Source organism: Crinia signifera, chromosome 8 (genome assembly GCF_055691185.1).
Source record: "Crinia signifera chromosome 8, ASM5569118v1, whole genome shotgun sequence".
NCBI classification, from domain to species: Eukaryota; Metazoa; Chordata; class Amphibia; order Anura; family Myobatrachidae; genus Crinia; species Crinia signifera.
Genome location: NC_139224.1, coordinates 147,807,333 through 147,827,953, shown reverse-complemented (window position 1 = coordinate 147,827,953; position 20,621 = coordinate 147,807,333). Strand labels below are relative to the sequence as shown.

The 20,621-nt window shown below is 45.8% G+C and overlaps 1 protein-coding gene across 1 annotated transcript in view; it reads right to left on the bottom strand.

The window, feature by feature from the left end:
* SLC5A9 (solute carrier family 5 member 9) overlaps window positions 1–20,621 on the bottom strand; it is a 40,337-nt gene that overhangs the window by 6,554 nt on the left and 13,162 nt on the right. Inside the window, exons 3-12 of the mRNA XM_083158100.1 lie at window positions 20,372–20,476; window positions 19,454–19,618; window positions 17,671–17,776; window positions 14,755–14,835; window positions 12,366–12,571; window positions 11,147–11,282; window positions 9,946–10,053; window positions 6,123–6,273; window positions 4,084–4,252; window positions 989–1,204 (exon numbers count right to left, since the gene is read on the bottom strand). Of these exons, the coding sequence (XP_083014226.1) occupies window positions 989–1,204; window positions 4,084–4,252; window positions 6,123–6,273; window positions 9,946–10,053; window positions 11,147–11,282; window positions 12,366–12,571; window positions 14,755–14,835; window positions 17,671–17,776; window positions 19,454–19,618; window positions 20,372–20,476 (1,443 nt within the window). The remainder of the gene's footprint in view (window positions 1–988; window positions 1,205–4,083; window positions 4,253–6,122; window positions 6,274–9,945; window positions 10,054–11,146; window positions 11,283–12,365; window positions 12,572–14,754; window positions 14,836–17,670; window positions 17,777–19,453; window positions 19,619–20,371; window positions 20,477–20,621) is intronic.

The following is a 20,621-nucleotide window of genomic DNA, read 5'->3' as shown; positions in this document are numbered from 1 at the left end:
AGTGTCGCCATTTTGTTCCAAGAAAGGACAGCCCTCAGTAAGAGTGCTGTGGGTGGTGCTGGGAGGGATCTGAAGCTTGATATACATGAAAAATGCGATAAAACTCCAAAATCTGGATTTTAGGGGTCCTAGTAAACCTGCCTAGAGACCAGCAAGTACCAAGGGGCCACATTAAGGTATCCTGGACATCCAAACGTTACTAGAGGAGCATTGCGCAACATCCCCGTGACATCATGACATCACAGGGACCTGTCCACACTGCGAAAGTCCCTCTGATGTTCTTTGATAGTATAAAAATGTTTGGACCCACACAATGGCCTCATCCACTGTCCGTGGGCAGTCAGGTGACTTTACATGTGACACAGTCTACTTCCAAAAGATGTAGAGTCTGGTAGAGATTTGCATGCAATGCTGATATTCACACAGCTTAACATTTATCAGTAGACTGAGCATGGTCCCGATGCCACCTGCAATCAGCTGCAAAAGTATAGTGCTTGTGTTGATTGTTTGGGGGAGGGCCCCAACACGGTATCTTGCCTGGGGCCCCATGAGGTTTAAATCCAGTTCTGGTAAGCAGGACTTGGAAGTAAAAGTGTTTAATGTATCAACCTGCAATCCTGCACATGGTCACGCATAGCATTTTGCATAGGATTGCATTACATACGGAGGCCTTATGCCAATGCAATGATCCATAAGGCCAATGCGGGAGTTTGTGCCTCTTCAAGCAGAAATGAGTTTCACCCATTGGCATTATGCCAGCTGCCACCACTATGTTATATATAGTTACAAGAGATACTGTACCTCTCAGACCAGCTGCTCTGCCCTGTACACACAAATCAGACCCTCCATGTGTTCAGGGAAGAAACCTATGGGAGCTGCATTTGTGCATAACACAATATTCTGCTGCAGTCCTGCACACTGTGTAGTTAGTACAATTCTAGATCTCCACATTTCCCATTCGTACATGAAAGATGCAGCAAGCACTGACCTCCTCATCGGGCATGGCTGGAGTGCACAGGCTGATCACAATGCAGATAATGGCTGTCAGCCCAAACAGAAGGATGGCAAAATACAAGTAATGGACGTCTTTGAGCACTGAAGGTCGCTCGTCCACCTCTCCACAGTTTGGGGCTGTATACACAAAATCCATAACCATTCGAATAACACCCACGACCAGGCCAATGACTAAGCCCCAGAAGGCCCCCTGTGGGTAGAAATTGCACATTATCAGGGAGCAAAACTGAGTCACGTCATAAGTAAATGTGCACGGCCACATGCTCATGTCCAGCTGTACTCAGGGCAGCAGAGAGCCTGGCGGGGACCAGGTATTTATCTGTGGGCATGGCCTAATTGCAAAGACATGGCCATGCACCCTAAAAATAATATACAGAAAAAAATAGTACTTTAAGCGCCTCCCTGGCCACACTGCAGCCCAGCACACTGCAGTGTGTGCTAGATTGAAGAGAAGAGCTGCTGTGTGCTGGGCTGCTCCTACTTCCAGGTAATGGGTGGAGGACCAGGGTGCCCACTAGGCCCCTCCATCAGACCTGGGGCCAGCTAATTAGTACCCCCTCTTGGCACTCCTGGCTGTACTATACTCCTTTGCAGGGACATATTTATTCATTATGCTCTCAGACCCGATAATAAATATCCCTTTGCCGCTATTGGCTGCAATAAAAGATTAATGATCTCCTAAATGTACTAAACAAAGATGCAGAAGCATGCTCAGTTTGAAAGTGCCGGAGAGAGATCCATCTATCCGCAAAGTATCTCCCATGTCTGCCACCGTACATCCATTTCTAACAGCCGATACTTTGCTGATGTTGTAATGTGTTGGTTATCTCTGTTGGTATAATGTGATAGAGATGTATAGGATATAACATGAGGAGTATCTTCCATGATTAGTTTTAAGTAGGAACCATGGTGTAGAATAATGGGCATGTTTGCTGTTACCCTGGATGTGGCACCACTACTGGTGTAATGATGAGATACGCATACATAATGTGTTTGGGTTTTTTTCCACCCCGGGGCCAGTGTTATTTTTACTGTTGGGGGCAATGTTGGTGTGTTTTTTTCATATCAGGGGCCCAATGTATTTATAGTCCTGTGGGGGCCAATGTGTACCTGTCAGGGGCCAATGTTTTTTTTTTTTTAATTATTATTATTATGGCCAACGTGTTTTACGGTTTTCTGTAATATAAGTCAGTACTGTCCACTCCCCAACTGCCGCAAGAAATAACTCCACCGGTCCTCGAGATCTACCAACGGTCACATTTTCAAACTTGCTGCAGTCATTCCTACTATAGATCCACAGGTTGCCTGAGACACATGAACTGTTGGTAGATTTTGAGGACAGGTGTGGCCACCCCTGCTATAATGTATTTAAAAAAGGGATGGGGGGCCCAAACCAGTACTTTGTTTAGGGCCCCATCAGGTCTAAATGCGGATTTGGATCTGTGCTGCCAGTGTGATAACTACAGTGCGGATTGCTGGTACTGTGGGCACCATTTCTCTCCATCCAGCATTATCTTACACTAGAAGCCTAGAGTCGAGTGACGCGGGTAATTCAGGTAATGGAGTGGCCTTACAATAAATATAGGGAGATACAGATAGAGCCACATCCATCTAAGCCGCGAATCGGTGCGCGATTCGGCACACTGTGAATGAGGCGCGCGTGCGTGCATGTGAGATACTTGCACGCCCCCATTTGTGGCACTGGACGCGCGACCGTGTGAGACGGGTGGCTCCATCGCGCCGGCTGCACAGATGAACGGGGCTCCATATGTAGGTGGAGGAATATATACACAGAGAGAACAGCAGCTCACTCTGGAACCTGGCTGCATAAAATGTTCTTGCTTATATATAGAATATAGAAAGTGCAAGAATAATATACTGCAACGTTTGATAATCTCATTCCCTCTTTCATACATACAATGTACACAGTATATAAAGAGCTATTCTGTGTACATTGTAAATCTGACTAAGAGAATGTGATCGTGAACGTTATATATTATTCATGCACTTTCATCGTGAATAAAATGAAGAGTATTTTGTGAACCTGGTTTCCCACTGGGAAGACAATCTCTGTGTGTTTTAGGTGTGGAGGATTCAGAGGGGCATGGCTTCATCACCCAGTGCGAGAATCAAACATGCCGGGGGCATAGGACGCATGGACCCTCTCCCCTAACCCCTCAAAGCCAAAAGGCCTCCTGAATGGGAAAAAAGGGATCAGGTTGGCTCCTCCTCGCTGATGCTCGGAGTGATCCTCTTCCCTCGATCCCAGGAAGCGTTAGGGTGAATGTGTCCTCCTCATTAGAGCTCGGAGAGACCCTCTTTCCTCAACCACTGAAAGGGTTAGAGCAAAAAAGTACTCCTTGCCGGAGCTCGGAGGGATCCCATCCCTAAACCCCCTAAGTGACCAAGGTAGGTGGGTTTCCCTCTGCCTTTTGGCTTGGGGTCATCCCAACTTTCCCAGGGTTCACTGAAGCGTCCGCCTGGGCACTCTCCACCAGGGAACCTCTGGTATCAGAGCATTCTACTTAGTCCCAGAATTTACAGCTCCCTGGGATAATAAGCCGGGCTTTTCGCTGACTCTCCATCAGAGGCTACAAACCCCTAAGGAGAGAGAGCCATCTACTCAGACCCTGTGTTTCTCCCCATCCCATTGGATTCAGCTTTGTTCTACCTGAGAAGCTTAGTTCTATGGATAGAAGTGACATTGGCTTAGTGCTGATGTAATTCTGGTGGAGTTTTACTAAAGCTTGGAGAGAGATGAACTGGAGAAAGACACAATGAGTACCAACGAATCAGCTCCTGATATTTATTAAGTGTAGTCTGTAATATGACAGTTAGGAGTTGATTGGCTGGAAATGTATGGCTCTCTAAGCTTTGGACTGGAAGAGAACAAAATAAGACTGCAAACCTGCCTAGGGCTCCATATGGACACTGGTGGGCAAGACTGGCGATGGAGGAGGGTCACTGTGGAAATTTAGCCTTTCATACAATAAAGCAGATTTGGGAAGTAAGCTTTTATAATGGCATTCGTATTGTAAGCTTATCTGAAAGGTTTCAATAGGCACTTACTTGTTCATTGACGCGCTTGGTAAAGATAGCCAGGATAAATGTTGCGGTGACTGGAGGTGAGAGATAGCTGGTGACAGATTGCATGTAATCAAACAGCAGCCCACTGTTAGCGGATTGAATTATAGGGATCCATATGATGCTAATAACAACCAGTATGACAATGAAAACTCTGAAAGACAACATGAATTAGGGAAATTATACACTTTGTGCTGCACTGGACCCACATGTGCTCAGGAGACTCGCCACTGTGATAGTAGGGAGGGGGTCCGACAGTGATGAGTTCTGCCTCTGATTGTTTATGGATCACTTTGTACATATTGGCTATTATGAGGCCTTATACAGGGATGATTAAGGGTGTTATTCTGGTTGATTCGCAAGGCTATAAATTTGCAGCCTTGCGAGTCCACCAAACCCTGCCCGGCAAATGCCGGACCGCCCGCCCCCACATGCAGTGTGTGTTTCAACGCACAGGCTGAGAATGGATGTTTAACATAATCATCCATTCTCATGCTGCGGGGAACACCCACATTGTTCGATGGTCGTTGACCATCGAAAGATGTGGAAGGTGATGTCAGCTGTCCGCGCCCCCGCACCCACGTCAAGACCTCATTACAATGAGAATGGCCAATATTATCATGGAAAAACCCATGAAACACTGGGCATTCCCATATGGTAATGGGGCTGCCCGGCGTCCCACGACCCTCTCCGCCCCCTGCCCGCTATGTTGGGTGCGTGCACCCGGCGAACAAAATGTTCACCGTTGGCGCACGCACCCTGCGTATGCGCATGTGCAGAAATGCGCAGAAAAGCACATGTGCTTTAAAAACCATTGGTCCCTGTCCGTGGCGTAACATTAAATTATGCGCCCCCGCTGGCAAAATTTTGCCCCCCCCCCCCCACGGGAAAATGTCAGGCCCCCCAGTAAAGACCCCCGCAGCCTCCTCTAGCGTCCTCAAAGACAGTCTGCTTTAAGGGGGCGGCCATTTAGTAAGGTATATTTTACATAAGGAGCCAGCCCGGAGGAGCGCTGGACCAGGCTAGTAAATCTGCGGGTCCAGTCACGACTCCCGGCCACAGCAGATCCGGCGGCAGGCAGCAGCATAGAAATAGCTGGTAAATGCAGGGAACAGGCTGGAACAATGGTGGGTCTGGCTCAACGCGTTTCGGAGTATTCATACGCCTTCATTGGGAGCTGCTACCCTACCAGTCTGGTAACTATACAATTATTTGCACTATGGAAATCTTGTCCACCATCCCAATGGAGCCTCAATGTTGAGCTGGAACTTTAATAATTTTTGACCTAATATTTTTATCCATATGTTATTTTAACCCTTCCCCACCCCAATTACATTCTCTAGATAATTCTCTATACACTATATATATATACACTGTATATATGTGATTGTTTTTATTTGAATAAATGTGTAAACACCTATCATTGGGTTGTTAGAGTATTTTTTCAGTCAAACCACAAGCGCTGTATCTGTTTTCATTAGACTTAAGTAATTTATTTGCAGTGAGACTTTAAAGTTTCCGTTGCCTCACACATTTAATGGCAAGTAATTACTTAGTGGGCAGCCAATTAAAGCATCGTGTTTTGTAGTACGCTCTACAAATGACTCCCATCATGTTTCCATGTATGTTTCAGGACAAGTTTGTCACAGTTTGATGAACTAATAAATACCATACAGTATGTATTAAAAATTGTGCCATACCCCTGAAAAATAACACTATCGACGCGTTTCATAGCAATAAATTGATTTTCTGCTGTATACTTTTATGGGAACTTGTGGTCCAGCAATGAATAAGAATGAATGTGATCATTTATATCATCCCTTATCTTCCCGTCTTGTACCTAGATGTTTCCCAAATTCGTAAGTTCAGAACTAGCTTAAAAAGTCCTTTTAAAATGCTAGATGACTCAATGTAAAAACCCTTTCTCGAGGTCAGTACTGCCCTGCATTGGATTCGGGCCAGTTTGGCATCCTGAAAATAATGTATCATATCTCACACACTAATAAATACAGATCATACTACACCTGCCCACGATCATAAGCTCTTTATCCTTGGCGTTCTTGCGGATACGTGACCACACATCCAGCGTGAAGATGGTACTGGCGCTGTTGAAGATTGATGTGAGGGAACTCATAAGAGCTGCCATTATCACTGCGATCATTAAGCCCTTTAAGCCTAAAACACAAAGAGTCCAACACAAGTCAACTCTGAATTACATGCATGGCACTTTGGGGTTGATTTTGAGTTCCTATTCTGCAGTAGATTTCATGCACTGTTACTCGGCCGACAAAGCTTATTTTTTGGGGTAAGCGAGTACAGGTATTTGTGCCACTTGACAGGATAATCCTTTACAATTATCACTCTCATACTTTATAAAGAGACAGCGCACATCTTTGCTGCAAAAAAGAGGTGTTGTCTCATAAGGAAGGGTGTGGCCAAACAATAGTACCCCAATTCATATTATGCCACATACTAGCACAATCTTATTCACATTGCACTGCACATAGTGCCCCTGATTCATATTACTCCACAAAGTAGAGTCACTTATTCATGTCACAACACACAGCAGTGTCCCATATTCAGTTTACACTACACAGTAGTACCCCTTATAGACCATGCCCACAGTCGTATTGCCCCTTATCCACATAATGTCCAAAGTACTAGAAGTGTACTTTCCACACATAATGCCCAAAGTAGTAGTTTCCCTTTTACGCATAATGCCCACAATAGTAGTGTCCCTTTTACACATAATGCCCATGTCTTTGTACATGCATATTGCGATTCAGATGCATGTACAACCTGAAAACACCTAAGCATCTAGAATGTTGCCATATCATCCAACTTTGAATCAGGCTCTTTGTGTCTTTAGATGCAACCTTTGAATCTTGAAGGGGGACAGGAAAAAACTTATCTTCCCTTTACTATCCCTCAGGCTCCCACTCTGCAGCCTAACCCCACAGCTTGGCACACTGAGGTTTTGTGTTGGGTATGGAGTTGTTGGCGAGTGAACTACTTATGTACAGTACCAGATGTTTATTTTGATAATCACCATTGCGCATGCGTGAGGTCTCCAATGAAATACAGTACAGTAATATAGTGCAAGAACTACCTTTCGGTATGTTAAATTCAGCATACAAGTGTGGCAGCAGTGATAACATGCTTTACAGAAGAGTGGTCAGCTACTGGATCACTGAATACAGATCACACATAGGATCTAGAAATGTAAATCATGCTTTGATTTATACTTTTAATGTATGCTAAACTTTTTTTGCGGAAGAACAGAATACACAACCGATTTTTATTTTTTTTACATTTTATTAACTTTTTAAAACACTGGAGCAGATGGACACCAAACAGGTGGGTTAGCAGCACTGGAGTTCCTTGATGAACACAGCACAGTCCCTTGACAGACATAGACAGCAGCTCCGGGATGGACAAAGTGCAAGTCCAAATCTGGACAAAGCCCAATGTCCTCCTTGAGTAACAACGCTGCTATGCTTTATTCTGCATGGTACAGGTAGAACCAGAAACTTGTCACGCAACCAGCATAATAAAGTTATATTTTTTTTTTCGATACTGGAAACGTTTTATTTAAAAGGGACACACAGGGATGGGGCAAGAGGCTCAGAGACACAATGGGGCATGAGGATACGCAGCTGCACAACAGCACACATAACAATTACTGTACTATAATTTTTTGGTATACTTTTTATAAACTTTTTTTTACATTTTTTGTTAAAACTTTTAAAAATTATTTGTTAACACTGAGACAGATGTGTCCACAGCTTACTATAGGCATGGACCTCCTCAGTACTGTATAGCATGCTTAGTGTTTGCAGTGAGTTTAGGCTCAGTGGGTCTGAATAGGAGTGAGTGATGGGGGGAGGTGCTGACCTGAGCTCACTGTGTGAAATGCTTTGCGAGCATCTCTTCTGCAAAAAAAGAGGTTTATTTACCACCTTCTGATCAGGTAGTTTAGCTTCCAATGCAGTTTGGGGACATACAGTAGCGTACAGTACAGCAACTGTAAAAGCCAAAGCATGGGCAGAATTGCCTACAGTAGCGTGTGACAGTATGAAGAGAGTTCAGCAGGGTAGCCAAACATCATTACACCTAAACTGAACTGTGTGAAATGCTTTGTGAGTGTCTCTACCACAAAAAAAGAATAATAATAAAAATAGCAATAATAGTTATTGTAGAGGGTAGTGATTATCGCCTTACTCCGAGCTGCTGGCTATTTTAAGTGCCACCTCAACCACTGTTCCACATCCACCAGCCATAAGTTGGAGCTATTAATTTATAAAGCAATCCTTGTGCCCATACTTCATTTGCAAGGCAGGTGGAAAATGACGCTCAGAGCTTGTAGAATTGATTAATGTAGTTTGTCCTGCAATATTAATGTATTAAAAAGGGACCTGTATTTACTAAACTGTGCACTGGGCTGCTTGTCAGGCCTTGCTACAGTACCTGTACTTTGTATTTTGTAGTGCCATATCCATCCGCAGCTACTGAGCACTGTACTGAAGTTTGCATTAGTGGAGAAATCGCCACCCAGCGGTGAAGCAGTGTAATGATTTGGATCCTCTTATGCCTTAGTACAGGGCTGGGCAACACCGGCCCTCCAGATGTTGATGAACTACACATCCCAGCATGCCTTGCATCAGTTTCAGCATGGTCTCATAGCAAAACTAATGCAAAGCATCCTGGGATGTGTAGTTCATCAACATCTGGAGGGCCGGTGTTGCCCAGCCCTGCCTTAGTATGCCTTAACATGAGATTCTTATGGCAGTACTAAGAAATCTGGATGGTGCGACTGCAGCAATGATGATGAGTGTAGCTAGATGTGTTCAGTGACTATGTGACATTCTGTTTCTTTTATATACAAGTAGATTAGGCTAAAGGTGCACATATCTTCTTTATGTATAGGAGCCAATCAAATGTGCCTGTCCCCACATACCCCAATATATTGTTGGAAACATTTTAGCAGGGGGCAATGCATGAATGGACAGCAGTGCTGACTGTTCCGACACCTGCAGCTATCGATATCAACAGCTGCAGGTGTCTTTCCACGTACATTGCAGCAAATGTGGTGCTGTCAGCGGCATAACTATAGCACTGCAGCCCCCGCCACTGCAGGGGGGCGCTGTGCATGTGGGGGCGCCGGGGGCTGCGGTGCTATAGTTACACTCCCCCCCCCCCAATCCCCCGCAGACTTACCTATCTCGCTGGTCCCGGTGGCTCCGTTCTTCTGCTGAGGACCACTACAAAATGGCCGCCCCCATATAGCACACAGTTCTCTGAAACTGTCTGCTGAATGGGGGCGGCCATTTTGTGGTGGTCCTCAGCAGAAGAACGGAGCCGCCAGGACCAGCGAGATATAGGTAAGGCTGCGGGGGATTGGGGGTGGGGGGTTTGCATGGGCGGCGGGGTGGGTGCTTGGCAGGGCGGCGGCGGCAGGGGGGGCGCACCCCCCCTAACGGCGGGGGGCGCCCAAAACCTAGCTACGCCACTGGGTGCTGTCCCTGCCTGCAGGGGTTGCACATGCTAAGTGGCGCCGGCTTCGGGACTTTTATGTAATAAGTCAGAAGAATGATAACGTGGAGAGAGATAATCTACCAACCAATATGCCTGTGACATGACAGTTATGAGCTGATTGGCTGGTACCTCATATTGATCCCTTTTTTTTCTCTCCAAGGCTTTGTACAAGGATCCCCAAATTGTGGTAATTGCATCCATATGGTATACAGTAATGGTAAGTGGCTCTCTGGTGAGGAGTACTAGATTGTACCACGGACCACAAGCCACAAGTTCTATAGTGCAAACAAAGATAACAAATGCACATCTCACCTACAGGCATGAGTCTAATCACCAGCTTGGGATAAGCCGTGTTGGAGCAGCTCACATTAATTTTGCAGTATCTAAAGCATTCCTCAGGGTCAACACAGCCGATTTCATCTGTGGAGAAAGTGAGACACATACAGTATATATATTATATATATATATATAGTTGCTGGCGGCAACATTTATTTCACCTGTTTTACTACTAATGACCCGACTCGATACTTGAATACCGACTGTCAATGTAAAGATGGAGCAGCTCCCAATGGAGCTGCTCCTGGCGATAGAATCGCCAACCACCGCCTTGCACCAGCTGACAGAAGCACTCTGCCGCCTGCCGCTGGTCCCCTGCACCTCCCCGCAGTTCCCCCGCAGCCCCAACTGGCTGCCCCCACTCCCTGCCCGTCTCCCTGAAGTGGAGTTGGACAGGGAAGCCGCTCCCCGCTGCCTTCCTGACGGGGATGGGCGAGCGTGTGATGTAGTTTTAACCCCTGGGTGCCTAGTTTAGACCAACGAGAATGTAATCTACTCTGATAATTATTTTTGATAAATAAACTTTTACATTCACGGTGTGTGTCTTGCTGAGGCCTGTATTTCCACACATAAAACATTATATTGATTATAAATGTTGCACTTAAAGCTATCAACTCGGTACTCACCACAGGACACTGCCGCCTCAGGGCAGGAAGCGGGCAGTCCCCAAAAAACGGGATTGTCAAGTGAAAATTGAGACAGTTGGGAGGTATGATAAATGCTGGTCTGCATGAGTCACATTCACCCTACTACACCCTTTCTGTACATGGCCTGCATAAGTGAAAGCTAAAAATTAGCCTCTCTTCACACTTATGCGCATGTGTGTGATAATAAGGATGATACACCCCAAGGGCGTAACTACCATAGTTCCAAGGGGTGCAGCTGCTATGGGGCCCAGAGCTTAAGGGGGCCCATCTTTACTGTCTAAGTAATATGTTTTACATCAATTTTTCACCATCAGTTGCTAAATAGGGGGCCCTTAAAAACATTTGCTATGGGGCCTACGACTATTTAGTTACGCCACTGATACACCCCACTCACTCTGCATCTTCAATAGAGGCTATCATGACATGCCACAGTATAATATCAGAATCAGAATCACTTTATTGGACATGTATACTCTAGTATACTAGGAATTTTTTGTGGATATCTTATGGAGGAACCACAGGAGCCTCACCTGGATATAGCGCTCTGCTGATCATTCCTGGCAGTACTACAAAAAACGTGGGCAATATTTTCAGGTAACCTCCAACAATGGAGCCCCCTTTCGCGTGGGAGAGGTTCTTGGCTGACAGAGATCTCTGCACAATCACCTAGAACATATAATGTTGCAATTTGAAACAGTGGTTTTATGTACACACACAAGCGAGTGAAGTGGAGTGTCCAGGGATCGATGATGTATCATTGAGAGGTGGGGATGTGGTTTAAGGATGATGCAATAAAAAGTACCCAAACCCCCACACTTCCCATCTGAGCTTCTGGCTTCATTTAGCCACTCCAAAAAATCCACAGGCATGCGTCATATTAAACTTGACTTGACACCGACGCCAAAATCCCACTTTAGTAAATATCAACAGGGCTAAGGTAAGTAAGCTTACCCTCCCCCTGCCCCACTAACCCTAATCCTACCTCGCTGCTGCCTAACACCCTGCCCCCCACAGCCTGACCTTAACCCTACCTGCTATTGTTTAGCGCTAAACCCCAAGCCCTACCACCTAAACCTACCCCCCCTACTCCACAGCCTAACTCTAACCTCCCCTCTCTAGCCTAACCCTAACTGATGTTGGGATTCTGGAGCCGGTCTGAATGCATCACTGTAAGTTCTTTCATGTTATCTGAGTAACCACTATCAAAAAATTGTGTGGGGGTGGGAGGTCAGAGAGAGATAGAGAGAGAGTGTGTGTTGTGCGTGTTTCAGAACAGCCAGGTGCTCTCCAGTGGATTCCGATGCAACACAGGTGACGAGCAGTGTTAGTCTGTTATTATAGGATGCAGACTAAGCACAACACTGTTTTTCTAGCCAGGTTGGTGTTAGTGCACACAGCTTCTGACTGGAATGCAAACTCCAGTCCATCATACTTTTTTCACTATAGTTGCAAAAAAATTTGGCAAAAAAGTTCTGTATGTGACAGGACACATGGCTTGGCTTAGTGAGAAGGTCTGTGGTGCTCCATTATGAGCCGTTTGGTGCAATTTGAGCAAAGGTATATGTAGTTACATCCATAGCTGATCTCTGTGTAAGGAACAGTGGAAGGTGGACTGGACTAATTACCCAGGTCCGTAAGGGACCATCCTAACTGTTAACAATTAATATTCAGCTTTTAAGAATATAAAGGCCTCTGGAAAATGTCTTGAGGAGATTGAGCTTGATGACACAACAAGACCCAGCCACTCACCTGGTCAGTGCACCAAACCCATGTGGCCAATACAGTCAGACCAAATATGAGACCGGGCCAGGGCAGGTCCCCAGTGATGGGGTCACGCATCATATGGAAAGCATCACTGCGGGGCAGATGGCACGTTGTGTTGGGTACAATTATTTTTGGGATCGCTTCCATGTATTTCTGTTCCAGTCCTGTGTACCAGCCAATTTTGTCAAAAGCTGCAAGAATAAACATAAATGCTATTATATCATATATACAGTATCAGTGGTTCCCAAACTCAGTCCTCAAGGAATCTTAACAGTCAAGTTTTAAGGATAGCCATTATTGGAAGCTGCTGCCCCAGCGCTGCAGTTATGAGAACACATTACATGGGGAAGCCGGTCAGCACATGCCGCCACTGTATGTGCCACTGACCTGCCAGCTGGCGAAGCACTCTGCTTGTCTATCATCTTCCATCAGCTCACCCCCAACTCCTATTGGTGCACAGGAGTCAGGGGCGGGCTGATTCAAGATCATAGACAATGTGAGTTCTTTGATTCATTCAGATACTGACACCGTATTTCTGACGAAATTGACAGTAATGTGGTGCAGTCGCAGCAGCCAGCAATAATCCTATAGTAGTGACTTTACTATCTTCCATAGTACCTAGGCCCATATTAATTTCCTCATCGTCCCTCTTGCCTACCTACCGCATGTCACCCTCCAATGTTCCCCTAGCCTCCATCCCCTCCCATGCAGATTATGGCGCCTGCAGCCACCTCAACTGTCATATAGTGCCCCCTCAGTCACCCACTGTCCCTATCATCACCCCATGCCTCTCCCTGTCACACATTGCCTCTCCCTTCTCTCCATCACTCTCTCTCATATCACACGCTGCCTCTACTCACACTCTGCCTTCTCACTTCCACATACTGCCTCACCGCCTCCAACTACTGTATTTCTCCCTGTCACCCTCTCCATCACCTACTGCCTCTCCCACTCACTCACAGCATCCCCCTTGGGGGCACCCACATGGAAGCCAAATCGAAAGTTATTACATTTGGCCACATGTCTTCACTGAGGTATGGGCCTACACAACAATCTACACACTGGTCAACTCATTTTTTAAAATGCCTTTGGCCAAGTCTGTGGATGTCCATGAGCTGTGCAATTTGTCTGCTGGCCTGGTCAGCCCCTTGGACAATGTATTGCATAACTCCCTGGTATCTTTATAATACATTTTATATACATCTGGATCTCTTACCAATAAAATCATTACACACATAAGACAGGGTTACCTACCCTGCCGGAATGGCTTGGAGGGTCCTGGAAATCAGGTCCACCTCCTGCCCACCCTCCTGCCCCCCCTTCTCAGTGGGGTCTATGGGACCAAATGACACAAATCGCATCATTGTAGCCCTGCCCACCACTGTGCAATGCCCAAAATACCAGCATTGCCCGGCGGGGGGCGTGGCCACGAGGACACTGGCCAGGTCCCCAAAACACAATATCCCTCTGTAGCTCTGCCCCCATCCCTCCCCTTTCCCATACCTACAGTGGCCCCGCCCCCCTGCCTCAAGGAACTGGCTGCCCTCTCCCGGAGAGGGCAGCCAGAAAGTAGACAACCCTGACATAAGACAAGACAAGACCTTGGGTGAAATGTAATAGGGTGAAAGATTCAGAAAGTGAGAGATTTGGAAAGAAATCTCCAGGTTTTTTTTTTTTAAAGCGGCAATCATTTACACTGCAAAATCAAACTGGCTTTGCAGTGTAAATGATTGCCGCTTTAATAAAACTGGACATTTCTTACCAAATCTCTCACTTTCTGTTTTCTTACCCTATTAAATTTCACCCCTACTGTTTTCCCTGCGGTGACATGTAACCTACCAGTGCCAGTGTATATTTGTTTTGCGTTTGCCTTGTTCGACTCCAAATGGGCCTGATTCAGAAGTGGATGTTTATGCAAATGTATGCTAATGTCACAGCCGATGGGCTGCCTACTAAGGCACCCGCCAACTGCAGCCCTAAACTACTATGGTGTTTAAACAGTCAATGCAAATATTTGAGCAGACAGTGACTGCATCATCAGAGAATAGCGCAACCTTGTAGTTGGTGAGGATGTCTGACAGTACATGGTCACCGGTGCAGAGTGCTGGGATGATTCATTCAATTCACTCGTACCAAAAGGAATTTGCAGTACTTACAGTATATTTGGGCCATTGCACATGCCCTCTTTTATTAGAGTTAAGGTTAGGCTATGAAACATAAAATGTTAAATGAAACTACCAGACTGGGAACTTACTATAGAGGCCCACATTTATTGTGCTTAGCTAATGGGAATGGAGTCTAATAAATCATTATTAAATGGGGGACACTCGCATTTAAGCCTCCCAAATGCTGAGTACATAGACAGCATACTTACATATGAACATGAGAATAAAGGCTCCGATCACCATGATGACTGTTTGCAGGGTGTCGGTGTAGATCACTGCGGTTAGCCCTCCTGTTTAATACAAGGATATGAAACACTTTGCAGTTACACACTTAGGGGAACAGGTAAATCTACAGTATGACAAGTGGCAGCTGCAGTACCGATCACATAGTGCAGGGGGAACCACGTAGCACATACAAACATACATATTCTGGTGTATGTAATATATGTATGTGCTGGCTGGCTGCACCTTGCATCGGCGGAATCGGGACATCTGTCAGAATGAACTTAGGTCTACAGTCATTAGGTCTACCCCACTAGGTCGACTGGCAGGAAGGTCGACCTGACTTAAGGTCGACATGGGCCAAGGTCGACATGACTTAAGGTCGAATTTGCATAAAGGTCGACATGAGGAAGGTCGACTGGTCATAAGGGCGACGTGGGTTTTTCACTGTTTTTTGATCCGAATGTCGACACAGTCGACATGGACACAGTTGGCAATGAGAATCGGACCCTCGCATCGCTCGCTACGCTCGCGATGCTTCGGGCACGGTGCCTCGCTACGCTCAGCACACTATTTTATTCTCCCACCACGCCCTAGTGGATGGTAGGGCATGAAATATCGCCTGTCGGCACATGTCGGCTCAAAAAACAGTGAAAAACCCATGTCGACCTTATGACCAGTCGACCTTCCTCATGTCGACCTTTATGCAAATTCGACCTTAAGTCATGTCGACCTTGGCCCATGTCGACCTTAAGTCAGGTCGACCTTCCTGCCAGTCGACCTAGTGGGGTCGACCTAATGACTGTAGACCTAAGTTCATTCTAATAGATGACCGCATCCCGCATCGGCAGTGCTACATGTGTTAAGCGGCATGCGGCACCCGGGACTCTGCATAGCCTAAAAGAGTCTAAGCGGGAAATATTCAGAGGACTGCAGCCTGAGTACAGTAAGTCTGACCTTACTTAGTCTGCCTGTGGCCAAGTAAACTGTGACTTGCTGCACAGTCCTTTGCCAGGCAACTCCCATAAACGCTCGCTGCCCCCCCCCCCCCCCAGAACGCTTCTGCCTGTCAGGCAGAGACATTTGCTATTCTGCGCTGCAAATGCAGGATCTGTTCTGCACATGCGCAGCACTGGTCGTGTGCGTGCACAGTGCACAACCATTGTGGAAACTGCATGTTATTTTGCTTATGCGATCCAACCTGAATTGGTCCCTATGTCCTGTTTGCGATGGGTTGTGGTTATTAGTCCATGTACTTGGCCATTTCTGATAGTGCTGGGACCTATTTGACTTGTTTGGCCTTTTTGTAAAAGAAAAATCAGTGTACCTGACTAACAGTGTTGTTGGGATCACAACCTATGGGGAGGGCAGGCAGCAGACTAGGATAGTCAAAACTGATGGCAATAAGGAAAACAAGCAAAGGTCAGGGCAGGTGGCAATCAAGAATGGTAAAAATGAGCTGTCTCAAGCAACAAGCAGACTTTAAACTAATGCAGAGTATAATACCCTAGTGAGCTGATGATATAAAAGGTGGTACCGGAAATCAATGGCCCATAAAGCTTTATGAACCCACAGCGACCGATTATAGCAGTGGTTCCCAGTCCTCAGAGTACCCCCAACAGTGCACGTTTTCCAGGCCTCCACACAGAGGCCCTTATTCTGATCGGTGCGGCCGGATCCGAATATGCAGCCAGGACCGTGCGTGCGAAACCCCGCCTTCCATACGGATCGCCAACTCCGTCCGTACGCGGTAAGAAGCTGGCCGAACGGACCGCACATGTATTTTTCCTCCTCCATCTCAGGGAACCTCCCCCATCATTCGATGGTCGCAGACCATCGAATGCAGGACCGAGTGCTCCACCAGCTCCCGCAACCTCAGACCACACGGATATTTTTCCGTGCAAAAGCAGGGATCTGGGCGGGCAGCTGACATCCGGCGATGTCATATGTCCGCCCCCTACACGTGCGTCACGGCCGCATTACCATACGTACGCCCAGCGTTTGCATGGGAACGCCCATAAAACGCGGGGCGTATGCATATGGTAATGAGCCCAAATAGCCCTTCACGCCCCTCTCCACCCCCTGTTCGGAGTGTTCACATTTCATGCGGTATTTGGCCGTACGCCCCGCTCGCACATGCGCAGAGACGCCTCTGCACATGCGCAGACACAAAACATCGGCGGCACGAACGCACGCGGATATTACCGCACCAACCAGAATAAGGGCCAGAATCACAGGTGAAATAATTAGCTCCACCTAATAATGAGTGCACCTGTGGGTGACCTGGAAAACGTGCACTGTTGGGGGTACTTGAGGACCGAGGTTGGGAACCACTGGATAATAGCAATAGATCAGTCAGCCACTGGACCAGCTGAAGCAAGTGTCTATGAAGGTGTCTTATTAATCCTGATCTACCTGTCATAGTAACATCAGCCTATTCCTACTCATCTCATTAATCATAGGCATTGAGTTATTACAGTATAGCCAAATGAAACTGGGGTGGCCAACCCAGGACACACACCCGCTTCAGCCCCCAAGTCCCAGTTCCCATCAGGGCAGAACGCAGCTGGTGAATTGATATGCATGCGCTCTTATAGAAAAAGAAAGAGGGAAAAGAAAGCCCCAGACTGAATTAATAAATAAGGTGCGATATCAATAATTATTGTGTACACAGGATGATGTCTTCATGGAGATAAAACTACAGATGTGACGAGGTCCATCATGTGTAGTGCTGTATACAACCAAAATACTGCAGCCCCATTGTACACAGATAGTATCATAATAAAACATTGCGGACTGGCATCACAATACCAGGAACTCAGCTGACAATAAACTCCAGGGTTTCTAGACTACTAGTAATGACCATAACAGGTATAAACTATACACAATATATCGATAGTTACCAGCAACGGTGTAAATTGCTGTCACGACAAGTAATACAACCGTGGACAGGTAAATATTCCAGCCCAATGCCTCCTGAATAAAGAGGGCTCCAGAGTAAATGTCTGTCTGAAACACAAAACAAAGATATAATGCAAATAAATACATGATAGAACTAGGCAAATTGTATTAATGAATTTGCGGATTATATACAGTATTTGCTGCAGTGATTGCATCTCCCACTTACTCTGGTTTGTATAACCAAAGAATCAATTAATACATTTATTTAGTTTCAGGGACTTTATATAAATACACAAATACACACACACATACACACACACACAAATATATATATACACTCTCAAACACACACACACGCAACACTTAGTGAGTTAGCACTCTAATGTAAACATAGTATCTGAGACCAAACTTGGTAGTCTGTACATCCAGTGGCGTAGCTACGTTTTGGGCGCCCCCCTGCCCCGGCAAGCACCCCTACTACCCCCCCCCCCCCTCAATCCCCCACAGCCTTACCTATCGCGCTGGTCCCGGCGGCTCCGTTCTTCTGCTAAGGACCACCAGAAAATGTCCGCCTCCATACAGCAGACAGTTTTAGAGAACTGTGTGCTATATGGGGGCGGCCATTTTGTGGTGGTCCTCAGCAGAAGAACGGAGCCGCCGGGACCAGCGAGATAGGTAAGTCTGCGGGGGATTGGGGGGGGGGTTTAACTATAGCACCGCAGCCCCCGGCGCCCCCACATGCACAGCGCCCCCCCCACAGTGGCGGTGGCTGCGGTGCTATAGTTACGCCGCTGTGTACATCTATTACTTGTTGTAGTCCAAAAGGAGAATGCTATAATTCCAAGTTAATATATTTATTAAAAGTCACAAAACCAAGAGTGGACAATATCCTTTGTTTTGAATTCCTTCACCCCGCTTTTCGTTGTGTAAAGTAGGGGTCACAATTAAAATAAATAAAATCCAGCGCGTTTCAGCTCAATGAGGCTTCATCAGGGGTATTTTTCCCAATAGAGCAACATAAACTCCTCAATTGTGTACAACTCTTTGAGGCCGTTAAGAGGATATTAGGGGTGAGATTTAATGGGATGAGAGATGCAGAAAGTGAGAGATTTGGTGAGAAATCTCCAGTTTTTTTAAAGCGGCAATCATTTACACTTCAAAATCAAACTGGTTTAGCAGTGTAAATGATTGCCGCTTTAAAAAAACTGGAGATTTCTTACCAAATCTCTCACTTTCTGAATCTCTCATCCTATTAAATCTCACCCTAGGTTCCTTATCACTAATCTCCTGATTGAACGATTGAATCAATATAAAGATAAATCAGGAGCACTTGGTTTAGGTCGAATCCAGGAACAGTGCGTATAAAACCAAATAGGTACAATAGTACTTCATCTATGGACTCAAACTTTCAGTGAATTCCTTGTAATCCCTTGGGCCAAATGTAATAGCCATTTAGCAGCAATATTTAAAGCTGCATTTTTTTTAAAGGAGAACACAGTTACTTAGGAAATTTAGTATATTGCAAAACTTGCTTTTTTACTGTACAAGCGAAGTCTACATACATCCATGAGCTCCCTCCCCATCTTGACTTGCCTTCAACAAGACTCAAACCCTTTGTATCATAAAGGTGGCCTGCATTAACAGGTTATCTCTAATTTCAAGTTTAACATATATTATCCAAGTATGCAGCATATATATATATATATATATATATATATATATATATATATAAATATATATATATATAAAAGCTAAACCATAATTACTGTTCTAGATTATACACACCGATATTTTGGTAAAGATGTAGAGGATGAGGGATAGCACAGACATATAGATGCGAATCCGGTGGCCTCCAAAACGTTTCTGTAAATATTCCGGCATAGTGACCACTCCCGACGCGATGTAAACTGGCACAAATATCCATCCAAGAGCGACCAGCACCCAGGAAGCCTTAGAGAAATAGTACCATGAATAGAGAAAAAGATAAGTCTCTAGAAGCAACAGCACCTCAATGGCCACCTTCTTGGTATAACTTACTGGGAAGATGGTGGCAATGAGGACACCGCCTAACAAGAGTCTGGTGATGGGGAGGCTGCCTAACAACAGACTTGTGATGGAGACAATGCCTAATAGCAGACTAGTGATGTCTTGGTCTTTTACGTCTTAAGAGAAGAGAATACAGATTGCCAGCCAGTCATTCTATGTGGGTTGTGGTGTAAGATGTAAGCGGTACCAGTGGTTTTAGCAGCATAGATCTAGCAGTAATAGTAGCGTCTCTCTCTGGAGCTAAGTGGTGCACCGCTGTGTCCCACTAGGGCAGGGCTGGGCAACACCGGCCCTCCAGATGTTAATGAACTACACATCCCAGGATGCCTTGCATAAGTTTCAGCATGGCCACATAGCAAAACTAATGCAAAGCATCCTGGGATGTGTAGTTCATTAACATCTGGAGGGTCGGTGTTGCCCAGCCCTGCACTAGGGTGATCTAACACAGTGACAAGATGGTGCCGCACAAGAACAGAGGTACAGATGGTGGCCATCTTGGTTAGGGAATGAAGCCTCCTAAACGAACCAATATGAATTATGTTCAGTAGCACTCTCCGGCTTCAACAAATGGAAGCTACACCTATGAGACAGAATATATATATATATATATATATATATGTGTGTGTATTAGTAACATATATAACAATATTTTCTTACGTTCCATTCAAAACCTCCGACAGCCAAACCTCCAGCTGCTCCTGATCCTGCCATGCCGACAAATAAGCCACTGCCGACATTGCTGGACATAAGAGATGCTCCAATCTAGAGGAAGAGAAATGATGATACACAAATGTCATTACTTGTGTTGTGGGGATTAAGAAATATACAGCCAGGCGGTTTCTAAAGAAAGAGAAAAAAGGAAAAGCGGTTGCAGGTCTGGGCGCACACCTGGATGCCAGTTCTATGT